Below are 17,168 nucleotides of genomic sequence, written 5' to 3'. Positions count from 1 at the left end.
TGTGATTGGTTGCGTCGCCCATGTGACTGCGACGCAACCAATTACAACGCCGGAACGTAATTTTAAAATCCTGAAGGACCTGAAATTACGTCACGGCTTACTGTGATTGGTTGCGTCCCGGTCACATGGGCGGCACGCAACCAATCACAAGCCGGGACTCACGTAAAGGAAAGAAAAGCGCGAATTTTAAACAAAGAACGCTGCCGCTTCCCTCGGTAAGGTGCAGGCTGCGTCGGAGAGGTGAGTATAGCAATATTTTTTATTTTAATTCTCTCTTTTACACATTTTTACATTAATGTTGTTTCGATACCGATACCCGATATCACAAAAATATCGGATCTCGGTATCGGAATTCCGATACAGCAAGTATCGGCCGATACCCGATACTTGCAGTATCGGAATGCTCAACACTAATTGCGACGTATTGCAAAAAACGCTAGTGTGAAAGTAACCTAAGGGTGAAGTTACTGTTATGATCCAAGTTACACTTTTTTTTGTGACATTTTAAGCCGTTTTATGTCAGAATTCTGGCCAAAATTGCTGAATAAATTGGGCCTGGAAATTTTTTTTTTTTTTTTTTCTTTTTCTTTACAAGGAGCACATGGCATGCATGAATGTGGAATTGTGGCCTGGTTACAAAAAGTAGAAAATTGCACCATGTTGTGTTTACTGTGTTGGGCACAGGATGTTTGGATCGTGCAACTGGATCCTTTGGATTTTGGAGCTGACGGTCTAGTATGTTTCCTCACCTGTTGGGAAAGCTTTTGCTAGAACAGACAAGCAAAACCAGATATTTGGGTGCTTTTCACACTGCTTGTGATTTCATGACAGACTATTGGGTTAGGGGTTTGTGGGTTCTGAATTTGGGGCTTTATATGAAGGGAAATTACATTGGTATGTGCTCAGTGTTTGCATGCTGGGATATTGTCACTAATCCAGAAAAGTAAATCCCTCCAGCTCCAATGTCGGGGTTTCCCTACTGGGAACTATTTGTTAATGTCATTGCCTTGGGGAAGTTCTTTTTATTTTGAAGTGTAATAGACATACTGTATCCACATAACCAACCTTTTTTTTTTTTTTTTTTAATCCAACTTGTGTTAAAAAGCAAAAAACAAAAAGAATGTACGGTACTCAAATAAAAATCCTCTCCCACTTTGCTATTGCTCCCATGCATATGTTTCTGTGCAGTCTGATCCTACAAATGTGTTTTATTCCCTTTCATTTTTTCACTTTTTGGATTTGTAGATTAGCAAGAAGTAGGAGACAGATAAGGAGTATAATCAATGATACTAAACAGTTTGTATCTGTGCGCAAAGGTGATGGAAATTCAGAATGTGTAAGATGTTTGTATTTGTGTAATGTATTTGAAGCCAATATATAGATTTAAAGTGGAAATAACCTTAGAGTATGTTCACATGTGGCTTCCTGCTGCAAAACCACTGCGTTTTACAGTAAAGTGAATGAGACTTTAAAAAAACAAAAAGTGTGCATGAGATTTTTGAACTGCTGCTTGTCAATATTTTCAGAGTGTTTCACCCACTCTAATGAATGGGGGAAAATACATCAAAACCACAAATAAAAACCCATATGCATATTTTAGATGCCAAAGCGCTGGCTTTTTCTGCAGGATAAAACACTGCAAATATGCGCTATGTGTGAACACAGCCTTAAAAATGTTGTTTCAGCATACAAGGAGGACTATTTACTGAGGACTTTTTATATGTAGGGTAAATACTGTTCCAAATATTCTTGATGATTTTCTAAGGCTACAACTTTAGTTGCATGATTCCGTCCTGACACATCTGATCCGCAATGTTTTCTCCCAGTGGCTGTGAATGGTTTCCATTCAGTCCCTATGGAAGTGTAACTGTTCAAACTTGTGCCACGGTTACAGGAAAAATGAAAGTTGTGAACGTCTCTTGCATTGGCACACAAAGTACAATGTGCATCTTTTTTTCTGCATTCGCCTGAAGTCGTCCTCTATGCATAAAGCTTGTTATTAGTGACATTTTTGTTCCTCCTTTTGCAGAGTCCTCAGATTCAGCGGAGTGACTGATAGTCGCCTCACGAATCCGGACGCCATAGAAAAGCCATGGATGGGATGAGGTAACTGCAGACCTGCGACCAGAACCACATTTCAATGGATACAAAGTACAAAGAAGATCTCTTCAGAAAATATGTACAGTTCCACGAATCTAAACTGGAAGCTTCAGATAGTAAGCAGCGAGCAGTCAGCGATGAGTACCTCCGCACCTCCGCCTCGGCCTTACTCAGCCTGCCGAAAATTGATCCCATTTATAGATTCAGGCTGATCAGGTTTTACGAAGTCTGCGATAACTCCCTAAAAACCCTGCGAACATCCAATCTGCGCTCACTTCACAATGCAGCAGCTATGCTGGAGACCATCGGTATTAACCTGTTCCTTTACCCTTGGAAGAAAGAGTACAAAAATATTAAGGTGAGTCCTGGCCTTGGAGGGGGAAGGGGGCATCAATAGATGCTAAGTAAAATCAATTATAGCCTATATAACATGGCTTATAGGTTGTCACTAGTGATGAGCGAACGTGCTCGGATAGTGTGTTATCCGAGTATCTTGGTGTGCTCGAATAATGTTAGAGTACCTGCAGCTGTGTGTTTTGCAGCTGTTTGACACTTGCGGGGATTGCCTAACAAACAGGCTGTCTTAACAACAGCAAAACATGCAGCCGCAAACATATAACAAGTCATCTGAGCACGTTCACTCATCACTGGTTGTCACCCAGTTTTCTGATGCCGTTTGATGGCATAGAATTGTTTTCACCTTCCATAAGTCCGTGTCAGTGATAAGTGTGTACTTGCATCTGAATTATACCCCAGAGCTGCAATCATTCTTCTGGTGAAGTTAGTGTACATACATTAATTATCCTGTACTGATCCTGCGTTACATCCTGTATTTATACTCCAGAGCTGCACTCACTAAGCTGCTGGTGGAATCACAGTGTACATACATTACATTACTTATCCTGTACTAATCCTGCGTTACATCCTGTATTATACTCCAGAGCTGCACTCACTATTCTGCTGGTGGAGTCTGTGTACATACGTTACATTACTTATCCTATACTGATCCTGAGTTACATCCTGTATTATACTCCAGAGCTGCACTCACTATTCTGCTGGTGGAGTCTCTGTGTACATACGTTACATTACTTATCCTATACTGATCCTGAGTTACATCCTGTATTATACTCCAGAGCTGCACTCACTATTCTGCTGGTGGAGTCTCTGTGTACATACGTTACATTACTTATCCTATACTGATCCTGAGTTACATCCTGTATTATACTCCAGAGCTGCACTCACTATTCTGCTGGTGGAGTCTCTGTGTACATACGTTACATTACTTATCCTATACTGATCCTGAGTTACATCCTGTATTATGCTCCAGAGCTGCACTCACTATTCTGCTGGTCACTATTCTAAGGTAAACCAACTATGAACATGATTATGGCTCTATCTAATTCTACCCCATGTGTTTGATCTTTTAGACTTGTTTTTAATCATCATATACTATTATCCATTTTTATTAGCGATACCATTATAGTCTCAAGTGCCACAAACACTTTCAGACATCCAAGATATATTTCAGAGAGGCAAGCATTAACTTGAGATCATATGTCCTTTAGTCAAGAGACCAGCTTGAGGGGTGGCATGAAGACACGGTCCTTTCCATAAGTGCATTTATAAGGGTGTGTTTTTTTGCAGCTGTACTAAAATTGGAAAAGCAACGTGTGGTGTACCTTTCACCTATAGTTTCAAGAAAGGGCTTGTAAAGGGAAATGTTAGTTGGGATCATTCCATATCAAGTGATCCAAATATGAATATTTTTTTTACCTGACGTCTTTAGATTTTTTTTATTTTTTGTTTTTATGAAGTACAACTTTAGTTAATTACAAATTAAAAGTTTAGAATTTTTTTCTTCATCAGTTAATTTTTTTCAGATTTTTAAAGTTTTAAAAAAGCGCTGATTTTGGCCTGGTATGGCTTTACATTTTTTATCATATCTCGGGCTATAATTAAGATATAGAGGTGGGAGAGGCATCATTTTTCTCAGAACGGTACCGGCTTTCATTTGATATGTCACAAGACTATGTTCTTTATATTTTGTTTTGGTGAAATCAAATTAAACATTTTGATGCGCAATTCTGAAAAAAACGTATGTTTTAAAATTGTGAAAACATGCATGTGTGTTACTTGTGTCCTTGTTTATATTTGTACAGGGATTCAACTTGGGACCTATCAAATTTGTATTTTTTTTTAAGCCTTGAATCATCTGATTTTATGTTTGTGAGTTTCTTCCCTTTTTCTTTTCAAATAACAACTTATTGCATTCAACATTTATATGTAACAAAAAAGTAACACAAAAAACAAATACCGAAGTGCCAGAATAAACACATCTCAATCATCATAACAACTTGCTCAGCATTTTCAACCTGAATTCATTGAACAAGCCAAAAGAAAAAATGATCATATCCTCAAGTGTGATTTTCTAAATACAGTCTGATCCTAATTATATGTTAAAAACCAGATTAAAAGAGACAATATTTTTACCACCTATTTATACATGGAACAATTTTTTTTCTACTATATCACTAAACATGTCATTTCTGAAGTGTTTAAGAAGAATAGTACAGTAGTTAAATCCTCGTACTATAAAATATGAACTAATCAAACAATTAATAGTAGGTTTTTACAGTGGCCTTTTATCATCAATGTGTCCCTTCTAGTGGGTGAAATGTCATCTTGTCCATAAGCGCTCACTAGCAATGGCCGTTTCCTTCTGTGTCAGTATGTGCGGCTGTCATGGTGCTCGGCTCCACCTGAGTTAGATCTGATTTTTGTTCACTTTTACAATGTCTGATTTTCTTGGATACACAAAGGACGGCGCTGGACCAGAAGGTGCAGAAGTGTCACTTCTACGTCTTCATTTTCACAATCTTTGGAGAGTCCAGTAGCCGTCAGCGCTAATTATATTCACAGGTCACATAGCCAGTTCTGTCGTCCATTGCCGATCTTGTGCCGCCTTCTACCACGTCATGGACGTCACTGTCTTTATTTCCACTACATGGGATGACAGTCCGGTATTGCTGAGTCCCTGTGATGGGTTCTGATTCCTGTAACCGATGTTATAACAAACTCTCCTCTGCTTCGTAGTCCAGGTTTGTACAATACATGAACTGGATGTTAAGAATATTTTTCTCCCTCCATTTGAGGAGTTGCCTGGGTGATAAGATTTGGTGTGAATCTGGCCTGTGGAGACTGGAGCTGCCGGCCGGTCATCTGCTCTGCAGTCACTGTCTACCCCTGTTCAATCTCAGGTTGGGCCCTAACAAAGCTTCTCCTCTGTCCTCTCCTGCTTCTAACTCTAACATAATAAAATAATACAGGAATATCTAACAATCATGGATTATTAGGTAAATATGGACCCCACACTTCTACACCACAGGCTGAACAGACCTGAAATCAAGATTTTTGAACTGACACTGTAATAGTTTTATTTTTTAAAATATGATCCCATCACGATCCCAGCTTGTATTTTGGTGCAGACGTGGCTAGGAGCATAACAGGCACATGTGCAGTTTTTGAAATTTTTAAATTAAACGTTTTTTTCGGAAATGCGTTTTAAAGTTTTGCGCTTGCGTTCGCATAGGTAAAATATTATTAAAGATACTCTTGTGACATATCTGGTGAAAGCCTGTACTGTTCTGAGTAGAATGGTGTTTATTTTGTTTCTCTATCTCTTTTCTAGCCTGAGTTATGGGGAGAAATGTAAAGGCAGGCAACACCAAAATTCGCACTTTTTCTGAACTTTGAAAATCAATAAAAAATAAAAAAAAATATCTAGAATTTTCTTTTCTTCACATTTTACATTCTCTGACACAGTATTACCAAATAACAAAATCTCAAAAGAATTAAAAATATAGTGGTAAAAATCATTGGTTCACTTGACATGGAATGACCCGTTTAAAAAAAAAAAAAAAAAGGTTCTGAGATTACGGTATGGATCTCTTCTCAGGCTTGTTTCCTGAACAAGTATACATTGTGTGACAAATGCATCCAATGTCTGACATCACCAACGTGGGGGTGATGGATCTCTTCGGTTTAGGAAGTAGCTCACGACTATAGTACCAGCCAATCATCGACTTGCAGTTGTGCTCAAAAGTTTACATACCCCAGCAGAATTTTTGCTTTTTTGACCTTTTTTCAGAGAATATGAATAACACCAAAACTTTTTCTCCACTCATGGTTAGTGGTTGAGTGAAGCCATTTATTGTCAAACTACTGTGTTTTCTCTTTTTAAATCATAATGACAACCCAAAACATCCAAATAACCCTGATCAAAAGTTCACATACTCTGGTGATTTTGGCATGATAACATGCACTCAAGTTGACACAAATGGGTTTGAATGGCTGCTAAAGGTAACATCCTCTCCTGTGGCCTGTTTGCTTGTAATCAGTGTGTGTGCATAAAAGCAGAGTGAGTTTCTGGGATCCAGACACTCCTGCATCTTTCATCCAGCCACTGATGTTTCTGGATTGTGAGTGATGGGGAAAGCAAAAGAATTGTCAACGGATCTACAGGAAAAGTTAGTTGAACTGTATAAAACAGCAAAGGGATGCAAAAAAATGTCCAAGGAATTGATAATGCCAGTCAGCAGCGTTCAAACTGTGATTAACAAATGGAAAATCAGGGGTTCTGTAAAAACAAAACCACGGTCAGGTAGACCAACAAAAATGTCATCCCCAACTGCCAGGAAAATTGTTCGGGATGCAAACAAAAATCCACAAATAACATCAGCTGAAATACAGGACTCTCTGAATACTAGTGGTGTGGCTGTTTCAAGATGCACAATAAGGAGGCACTTGAAGAAAAATGGGCTGCATGGTCGAGTCACCTGAAGAAAGCCATTACTGCGCAAATGCCACAAAGTATTATTATTATTATTATTATTTATTGTGATAGCGCCATTTATTCCATGGCGCTTTACAAGTGAGGAGGGGTATACATAATAAAAACAAGTACAATAATCTTGAACAATACAAGTCATAACTGGTACAGGAGGAGTGAGGACCCTGCCCGCGAGGGCTCACAATCTACAAGGGATGGGTGAGAATACAGTAGGTGAGGATAGAGCTGATCGTGCAGCGGTTGGTTGATCGGTGGTTACTGCAGGTTGTAGGCTTGTCGGAAGAGGTGGGTCTTCAGATTCTTTTTGAAGGTTTCGATGGTGGGCGAGAGTCTGATGTGTTGTGGTAGAGGGTTCCAGAGTAGGGGTGATACGCGAGAGAAATCTTGTATACGATTGTGGGAAGAGGAGATAAGAGGGGAGTAGAGAAGGAGATCTTGTGAGGATCGGAGGTTGCGTGTAGGAAAGTACCGGGAGATGAGGTCACAGATGTAAGGAGGAGACAGGTTGTGGATGGCTTTGTACGTCATGGTTAGGGTTTTGTACTGGAGTCTCTGGGCAATGGGGAGCCAGTGAAGGGATTGACAGAGGGGAGAGGCCGGAGAATAGCGGGGGGGACAGGTGGATTAGTCGGGCAGCAGAGTTTAGAATAGATTGGAGGGGTGCGAGAGTGTTTGAGGGGAGGCCACAGAGCAGGAGGTTGCAGTAGTCAAGACGAGAGATGATGAGGGCATGGACTAGGGTTTTTGCAGATTCTTGGTTGAGGAATGAACGGATTCGTGCAATATTTTTGAGTTGAAGTCGGCAGGAAGTGGAAAGGGCTTGGATATGTGGTTTGAAGGAGAGATCAGCGTCAAGGATAACCCCGAGGCAGCGAGCTTGTGGGACTGGGGAGAGTGGGCAGCCATTTACTGTAATGGATAGGTTCGTTGGGGGGGTCACGTGAGATGGGGGAAAGATGATGAATTCTGTTTTGTCCATGTTAAGTTTCAGAAATTTAGCGGAGAAGAAGGATGAAATAGTGGACAGACATTGAGGGATTCTGGTTAGTAGGGAGGTGATATCTGGTCCAGAGATGTAGATCTGTGTGTCATCAGCATAGAGGTGATACTGAAAGCCATGAGATTCTATGAGCTGTCCCAGGCCAAAGGTGTAAATGGAGAAGAGCAGGGGCCCAAGGACTGAACCTTGTGGGACTCCGACAGAGAGGGGGCGAGGTGAGGAGGTGGTGTGTGAGTGGGAGACGCTGAATGTCCGGTCTGTTAGGTATGATGAGATCCAGGATAGGGCCAAGTCTGTGATGCCAAGGGATGAGAGGGTCTGTAATAATAGGGAATGGTCCACTGTGTCAAAGGCAGCCGACAGGTCGAGGAGGAGGAGAACAGAGTAGTGTCGCTTGCTCTTGGCGGTTAAAAGGTCAGTGGTGACCTTAGTTAGGGCAGTTTCAGTGGAATGGTGTGACCGGAAGCCAGATTGTAAGCGGTCAAAGAGGGAGCAAGAAGAGAGATGGGAGGACAGTTCAAGGTAGACGTGTTGTTCTAGTAGTTTTGAGGCATAGGGGAGAAGTGATATAGGGCGATAGCTAGATACAGAGGATGGGTCAAGAGAGGGCTTTTTGAGGATAGGTGTGATGGAGGCATGTTTAAAGCTTGAGGGGAAAACACCATTTGTTAGTGATAGGTTGAAGAGATGGGTTAGGGTTGGGATGAAGATTGTGGTGAGGTTTGGGATGAGGTGGGTTGGGAGCGGGTCAAGTGCACAGGTGGTGAGATGCGATCTTGAGAGTAGAGTGTTGATCTTCTGTAATGGTGGAGTAGTTGGTTTTGGAGGTGGAGGGTAGGGAAGTTGGGAGGAAGGGCTCTGGGGCTTGTTGACCAAAACTGTCTCTGATGTTATCAATCTTCTGCTTGAAGAATGAGGCAAAGTCTTCAGCAGAGATAAGTGAGGAGGGAGGAGGTGCTGGGGGACGGAGGAGAGAATTGAAGGTGTTGAATAACTGTTTAGGGTTGTGAGACAGGGAGGATATGAGAGATGAGAAGTAGGTTTGTTTAGCTGTGGCGAGTGCGGTCTTGAAAGTAGTGAGGGACTGTTTGAATGCAATTAAGTGGTCGTTGGAGTGGGATCTTTTCCATCTGCGCTCAGCAGCCCTGGAAGCTTGCCTCAGTTCTTTGGTCAGGCTGGTGTGCCAGGGCTGTCTGTTGATTTTGCGAGCTTTGGTATGTGTAAGTGGGGCAGCAGATTCCAAAGCTACAGCTATTGTGGTGTTATATAGAGCGGCAGCGTCATCCGCATTGTGTATGGAACTTATGTCTGTGAGAGGGAGGAGGGATTCAGAGAATGAATGTAGGTCAAGATGTTTAAGATTTCTGCGAGGGTGTGAAAGTTTGTGGGGTGGGGACTCTAGACATGGAGTGGAGAGAGATGAGAATGTGAGAAGGTTGTGGTCAGAGAGAGGAAGAGGCGAGTTAGAGAGGTTAGATAGGGAGCAGAGGCGGGTGAAGATGAGGTCCAGTGTGTGACCATCTTTGTGAGTGGCTGCAGAAGACCATTGAGTGAGGCCGAAGGAGGAAGAGAGAGATAGAAGTTTAGTGGCAGCTGAGAGGGAAGTGTCAATGGGTATGTTGAAATCGCCCATGATGATAGTGGGGATGTCCGCAGAAAGGAAATGAAGTAGCCAGGTGGTGAAGTGGTCAAAGAAGGTGGTGGCTGGCCCTGGGGGGCGGTAAATGACAGCCAGTTGGAGGGGGAGTAGATGCGCACAGAGTGCACCTCAAAGGAAGGGAGGGTAACAGAGGGTGGCAGTGGGATTGGGGTGAAGGAGCAGTTATCTGACAGGAGAAAACCAACTCCTCCACCATGCTTGCTGCTGGGGCGGGGTGTGTGAGAAAGGTGGAAGCCACCGTAAGAGAGTGCAGCAGGGGAGGCCATGTCAGAAGGGGTGAGCCAGGTTTCGGTGATGGCGAGGAAGGAAAGTTTGGTAGTAACAAAAAGATCATGGATGTAGGAAAGCTTGTTACAGACAGAGCGAGCGTTCCACAGAGCTCCTGTTAGTGGGACTGGGGAAGCGGGGGCTGGGCGAATGGGTATAAGGTTAGAGAGGTTACGGAAGTTTGTGATGGAGCGTGGATGGGAGGTAGAAATGACTGGGAATATGGTGAGGAGGACCAGGATTTGGAGAGATATCACCAGCAGTGAGAAGGAGCAGAGATAGTGTTAGCAGGTGGGAGCAGGAGAGAGCGTGAGGGGGCTGCCTGTGCTTTGAGACAGAGGATTGTATGTTAAGGAACAGTTCTGAGGAGGAGGTGAGATGGATGGGGAGGATTGAAGAGGAGATGAACAGTTCCTTACTTGGTGTGGGGATTGGGGGAGGTAGCAGAAAGTGAAAGATTATAGGGGTAAAAGTGACAACAAACAGAAACATTGTTTGCAGTGACTGGCCAGTTACCTTCAGTTCCATTCAGGTTTTAATTCTAATGTAATCCACACTTTTAGAACACACTTCTAGAAATCACACTGCAGACTGAAGTCTAGCAGACTTGTGCTATGCAATATATGGAAAACTAAGTGCGTTCAGGTGTGGAGCAGAGAGGAGTGGTCTCTGCTCATCTTGGTCAGAGAATTAAGGGTGGACCAGATGCATACAATCAAGACTAAGTAAACAAGGTCATAAATATCACAGGGTAAGTTGGGGGTTAGCTGAAAGGCATACCATCACAATGCTAGGAGCAGGGGAAAGTCTATGCGCAAAGCTGGGTGATGTATTATGTGCGCTTCATAGGAGAGCTGGATGAACATACCATCACAATGCTAGGAGCAGGGGAAAGTCTATGCGCAAAGCTGGGTGATGTATTATGTGCGCTTCATAGGAGAGCTGGATGAACATACCATCACAATGCTAGGAGCAGGGGAAAGTCTATGCGCAAAGCTGGGTGATGTATTATGTGCGCTTCATAGGAGAGCTGGATGAACATACCTGTTGGAAGAATAGAGATGCTTGTTAGTATCTCTCCTACAATACGCAAAACACAGACACAAGCCTCAAAACTTCTGGACTAAGGTAATTCAGAGTGATGATACCAAAATTGAACTTTTTGGCCACAACCATTACATTTGGAGAGAGATCAACAAGGCCTATGATGAAAGGAACAGCATTTCTACTGTAAAGGAAGGAGGTAGATCGCTGATGTTTTGGGTATGTGTGAGCTGCAAAGGCATAGGAAACTTGGTCAGAGTTGAAGGAAAGGTGAATGCAGCATGTTATCAGCAAATGCTGGAGGCAAATTTGCACTCATCATCCTGGAAGCTGCACATGGGACGTACTTGGACGTTCCAACATGACAACGATCCAAAACACAAGGCCAAGTCGACCTGTCATTGGCTACAGCAGAACAAAGTGAAGGTTCTCGAGTGGCCTTCTCAGTCTTCTGACCTCATTATCATTGAGCCACTATGGGGAGATCTCAAGCGCGCAGTTCATGCTAGACAGTCCAGGAATTAAAGACTTTTTGCCAAGAAGAGTGGGCGGCTTTACCATCTGAGAAAATAACCTCGTCCACAACTACCACAAAAGATTTCAAGCTGTCATTGATGTTAGAGGGGGCAATACACGGTATTAAGAAATGGGGTATGTGAACTTTTGATCAGGGTTATTTGGATGTTTTGGGTTGTCATTATGATTTAATAAGAGAGAACTCAGTAGTTTGGTAAAAAATGGCTTCATCCAACCACTACCTATGAGTGGAGAAAACACCAAAACTTTATAATTCATATTCTCTGAAAAAAAGGCCAAGAAAGCAAAAATTCTGCCGGGGTATGTAAACTTTTGAGCACAGCTGTATATGGTCTCTGTATAAGTGGGTGTTTTTTTTTTTTCCTGTCCTTTCCCAAATTGTGATTTGCATCATTTCTGGGAAATATTTTAGGATAAGACTCCCATCTAATCAAATATGTGTCTAATTGGGTAGTCAGGAGGAGGAAAATAAGAATTTTATATATTGCAAAAATAAGGCACTTAGTCCTTACCCTCACAGATAAAGCCTCTGACATATAATAAGTGGAGTCAACATCGCGGACCCCAAGCAGGACTGAACAAGGTGCTGTATTTGTAAACTGCAGCTCTCAGGGGGTATGAAACAGCTTGGCTTAATACATCCAATTGTGAAACTTATTTGAATTCCAAGATCTATTAATTAAAACTTTTTTTTCTTTCATCTAGATAGATTGGTTTTATAGCAGTTGTAGCTCAATTTTTCTGAAACAGAGCTCCAAATCCCCTGCACAAACATGGATTTAACCCCTTAGTGACCAAGCCATTTTTTTTTTAACTGACATGTCACTTTATGCAGTAATAACTCTGGAATACTTCATCATATCCCATTGATTTTGAGATTTTTTTTTTTTCCGTGACACATAATACTTTATGACAATGGTAAATTTAGGTTGATCTGTTTTGTATTTATTTATAAAAAATATCAGAAATTTGCCTAAAATGTTACAAAATTTGCAATTTTTAAACTTTGATTATCCCTTTTAATCCAGATAGTCATTCCACACAAAAGCATTATTTCCCTTGTCTGCTTGACATCAGCACCTGTTGTAAATAGTTTTATTTTGTTAGCGTTTTAGAAGGTTTAAAAATGTAGCAGTAATGTCCTTGAAAAAATGAAAAATTTACAAAATGTAATTTTTTTAGGGACCCGTTCATGCAAAAAGGTATGACAGGAATGAAAGTTTATTTTTGCCACCTAAATTTTGATAACTTCCAAACAAGCCGCTATAGCTGGAAGACTTTAAGGCCATTATTTTGCCTTGAACTGCCATGGCAAACATCAGGACCACACGATCAAGATCTCAGGGTGCAGATGGGGTTAAAGAGGGAGCTCCCACACTGTTAACCATCTAGATGCCATAGTCACTATTGACAGCAGCATTTAAGGGGTTAAAGGACCGTAATTAGTGGCAACACTGATCGTTGCTGATGCAGCAAGTTGTCAGCAATAGTGTGCAGCTAACACCTACAGGATGGTGACCTCTTGGGGGGGGGGGGGGGATAGTTTCTTTAATCGAAGGTCAGTGAAAAGATGTATTGGTGGTCACTAAGGGGTGAATAGAGAAGTCTTGACTACCTGCAGCCACCACTAGAGGGTGTTTACGTAGACCTCATAAGAGTATGCAGGAAGCCCCCTATAGTGGTGGCTGCAGATAAGTAGAATTTTGTCATGTCGCTCTCATGGCTACCCAGAGGGTTTGGAGCTCTGTATCAGACTGCAGTAACAATAGATTGTCTGCACATAGCATTGAAGGTGTGACTTTACATCAGTCAAATGATTTATTTTGTCTTGCCCTAACTGCTGTTTGTTTCCTCACCAGACATACACTGGGCCCTTTGTATATTACGTAAGAGCTGCTTTAATCGATGATGACATCCGGCATATATTGAATCATATGGGTTATATACAAGAACAAGGGACCGTCTACAGACTGAAGGACCATGTGGACACCGCGCAAGTCAAGAGAGTCTCCTTTGAACTTTTTCTAGCCCGAGTTGAATGTGAACTTCTCCTAGAAATCTACCTGCAAGTAAAGGATAAAGGCTATTTAGAAGTGGACGTGGTAAACGAGCGTAAAAACAGCAACGAGGACGTCAGGGGCTGCACGGACGAAATGAAGAGACGTGTGGAGTGCAAGGAATCCTTAAATGTATCCATGGCTAGGATGGTTCTTCAAAAATCTGCCAGCGAGAGGGCCCCATCTAAGGATTACTTTAAGCAAAAAGTAACAAAACCATCCAAGTCTGTTGACGCCTATGACAGCTACTGGGACAGCAAAAACAAACCGCCACTTACTGCATCTCTCAGCCTGCGCAAGGAGCCTATCCTGGTAGACGCTGAAGACGACCTCAAAGATGAAATCATTCGTCCCCCACACTCCCTGCTGACTATGTCTAGCTCTCTGCATGGCTGCTCCGATGAGTTTTTAAATCTTTCCTCCAACCCCAACGGGCTAATACGAGCCAATGCTACATATGGCTACTTCCCCAACGAAGACGATGTAGACTTGTATACGGACATGGATGCTAGATTACTAAATGTGAAGAGGCAGGAGCTGGCCAAGCCTGAATTATGGCTTTTTGAAAACAAAACAAATCCGGCTTATCACAAGCGTTCGCAAGTAGCCAAAGAGACCGTATTCATAAAGTGCCAAAATTGCGGCGTTCCCTCCGGTAGTCCCATATGCCAAAAGTGTGAAAGTATGCTTCTCTACAGACCAGACGGCCCTTTGCTCAAACAGAACAACCTGTCAATCAAAACTACTGTACAAAACGACAGCTACTCCCCCGGATCAGCTCTGCGAGAGAAGTCTTCATACGGGACATCATCCTCCCAGGAACGCCCGTCTCAGCAGAACGCCAAAATGAAGACTTCGACCACGCTGCGCTGCGGCTTCTGCAATCGAGCTGGAGCATCCAACACCTGCACAGTTTGCTCCAAAGTCTCGTGCGATGCTTGCGTTGTTGCTTACTCTCACGAGTATTGTTGCCGAAAAAGCGATTATCACAGGTTTGCACCAAACAATCAGCTAAACTATAAATCCTCTCAACTCTCCAACCTTGTGTACAGATAAATGCGCAAATTACTATTATTTTTTTTGTTTTGTTCTTTTTTTATTTTATTTTGTTCCCCTTCTTCCTTTGAAAAAAGGGCTAAAGGACAGGACCTCTGAACTGGAATATCCCACTGACCGCTAGAACAAATACCACAGTGAAAAGGATTCAGGGAGAAGATCCCAATCAGTGTTTTGTGGTTCCTTACAGACCTTGCTGCTATACCATGGTGCAATAAATCCTTAGGCTTGCTATTTAAATTAAAACCCTTTCAAAGCAGGAGACGAAATCGAAATATATTTAGAGTGATATCCGTGTACTCAAAGCCATTGTATGGTTCGGACTCTGAGAATAGAAGTTAATTGGTTAAATCGTCATTAACGAGAAGCGCTTAACCCTCCCCCATCACCACCACTTTGGTCCAATTATTAATTTCTATAGCAAGTGTGTACTTTGAGGATTTGTTGGGTAAGCGATGCTACATTCTAAAGCAGAAGCCGTTCTTGTTATTTTGCAGATGAATTTTCAAAATCGCCACACGCTATGGAAATAGGTTTTTGTTTTTCTTAAAACAATCGTATAAACAAAATAGTGAAAGGTTTCTTGATTCAGGTAATTTTACTTAGTATTTCACGTCTGGTTTGCATGCAGTGATCCTGCCAAATGATATATAAGTTTCAGTGTCTGGCTGTTTTTGTCCTCAAGTTCCTGAGACAGTCGTGCCCTGTTCTCTGATCTATGGCAGTTTTGCTGTGTATACTATAGGTAAGTGGGGTTATTTATAAAGAAAAAAAAAAAAAAAGTATATAGTTCCAGATTCCTCCTATGAAAGAAGTACGTTCGTGTCACTTTGCCGTCTCTTGTTCCACAGAGAAATTTTATCAACGTATTGAAAATCCTAAATAAAAGTGGACTAAGATTTATTTGCTGATGCATTGAGCTGCCCCTCTGTACCAAGTGGTTTGTTGCATTATGTTGCCGCCTTTATACATTTTAGTTTATATTTTAGACGTTGTATTTGTAGTGTGACCGTATAGGCACTTGTCCTGCAATAAAATGACCTGTATTATAGAGATGCAATGTGCCAGTCATGTGAAATCTAGTGAAGATTGAAAATGGGGTGGTAGTGCACAAGGGGCATCTTTCAGATGCATTGACACACCCTCAGTGCACTTCCAGCCTCATTTTCATATGGCTTGTACACTGGATTTCTGGCACATCCGGATCTCTACCAAAGGGTATCGTTTATATTGGGGAACAAGCATCTATAAAGCCATGCAACTACTTGCATATGTAAATCCAAGTTTGTTTTTTTTGTTTTTGTTTTTTAATCAAGAGGAACCTGACAGCAGGTATATAATGCCCAATCCACGGCAGCATTTATCACACTGGCTGTATGATTTCAGCCATGTATGTTTTGATTTGGAAAAGCTGCAGCGTTTAAGATATTCTTTAAAGGCGCCATGGACCGAGCCGCACAGGAGACTAGTCGGATAGGCCAGTCCATGGCAGCTTCTGCCCACAAACTGCCAATGACTGACAGGTCTCTCCCTATACACGCACATAGGGAGCGACCTGTGATTCAAAGCTATCTGTCGGGGAAATGCTGCCGGGGACCAGCCTTTTCACCTAGTCTCCTGTGCCGCTCAGTCCATGGCCATTTTTTTTTAAGCATGCTTTCCTTTGAAACGTAGCAGGTTTTAGAATCCACCATACTTGACTGAAGTCATACAGCCAGTGTCTGATGCTCGTATGCATCATGTCAGGTTCCCTTTAAAGACCTAAGGGAGGTTTAATACCAACCATATTTGTCATGCCGTTTATTTATGCAATAAAAGTTTGATAAGAAGGCGATCTGAGCAATATGACCCTCGACCGCGCCGAGATGTCACTGCACGTTGCTCTTTCATTAAAGTGATCAAAAAAGAAAACCTAAAACCTTTGAGCATTCTCACTGGTTTCCAACCTCTCCAACTGTCATATCCTATTTTACTACAGGGGAAATATGTCTTCACTGAATACAGATTTCACGGCATGACAGATAAGTCCAGGAGAAGAAAGAAACAGATTTCTCTAAGAAACGGTGGCGTGTCAAGATTGTGCACCCCTGGTCAAATTACTGTTATTGTGAACAGTTAAGCAAGTTGAAGATGAAATGATCTCTAAAAGGCCTAAAGTTAAAGATTACACATTTCCTTTGTATTTTAGGCAAAAATATACATTGTAATCTTTTACATTTTGAAATTTAAAAAAAAGGAAAATGGGCAGATGCAAAAGTTTGGGCACCCTGCATGCATAGAACCTAGTAGCACCCCTTTTTAAAAAAGTATCACAGCTTGTAAACGCTAGTCTTTCACTTCCTATTTGAGAGATTTTCATCCATTCTTCCAGTTCTGTGAGATTCCTGGGTCATCTTGCATACACTATTTTGAGGTCTGGCCACAGATTTTCAATGATGTTCACATCAGGGGACTGTGAGGGCCATTTTTTTTTTATAGATGGTGTTATGTTTGCATCAATAATTTGTTAAAATTTGATTGAATCCATTCTTCCCCCTACCCGTTAAATGTTCCCTGTGCGGTTGGCTGCAACCAAACCCCAAAGCATGATTGAGCCAC

General features: G+C 41.9%; 1 protein-coding gene across 2 annotated transcripts in view; it reads left to right on the top strand.

Annotated features, from left to right (window-relative positions):
- Window positions 1-15,481, top strand: part of SPATA2 (spermatogenesis associated 2) — a 36,020-nt gene extending 20,539 nt beyond the window's left edge. For both annotated transcript variants that reach the window (XM_077253243.1, XM_077253242.1), the window contains exons 2-3: window positions 2,030-2,458; window positions 13,317-15,481. In XM_077253243.1, coding sequence (XP_077109358.1) covers window positions 2,141-2,458; window positions 13,317-14,570 — 1,572 coding nt within the window. In that variant the 5' untranslated portion in view covers window positions 2,030-2,140 and the 3' untranslated portion in view covers window positions 14,571-15,481. The remainder of the gene's footprint in view (window positions 1-2,029; window positions 2,459-13,316) is intronic.
- The last annotated feature ends 1,687 nt before the right edge of the window (window positions 15,482-17,168 follow it).

This window comes from Ranitomeya variabilis, chromosome 4 (genome assembly GCF_051348905.1).
Source record: "Ranitomeya variabilis isolate aRanVar5 chromosome 4, aRanVar5.hap1, whole genome shotgun sequence".
NCBI classification, from domain to species: domain Eukaryota; kingdom Metazoa; phylum Chordata; class Amphibia; order Anura; family Dendrobatidae; genus Ranitomeya; species Ranitomeya variabilis.
Note: the sequence above shows the minus strand (reverse complement) of the source record. Positions and strands in the feature narration are given on the sequence as shown.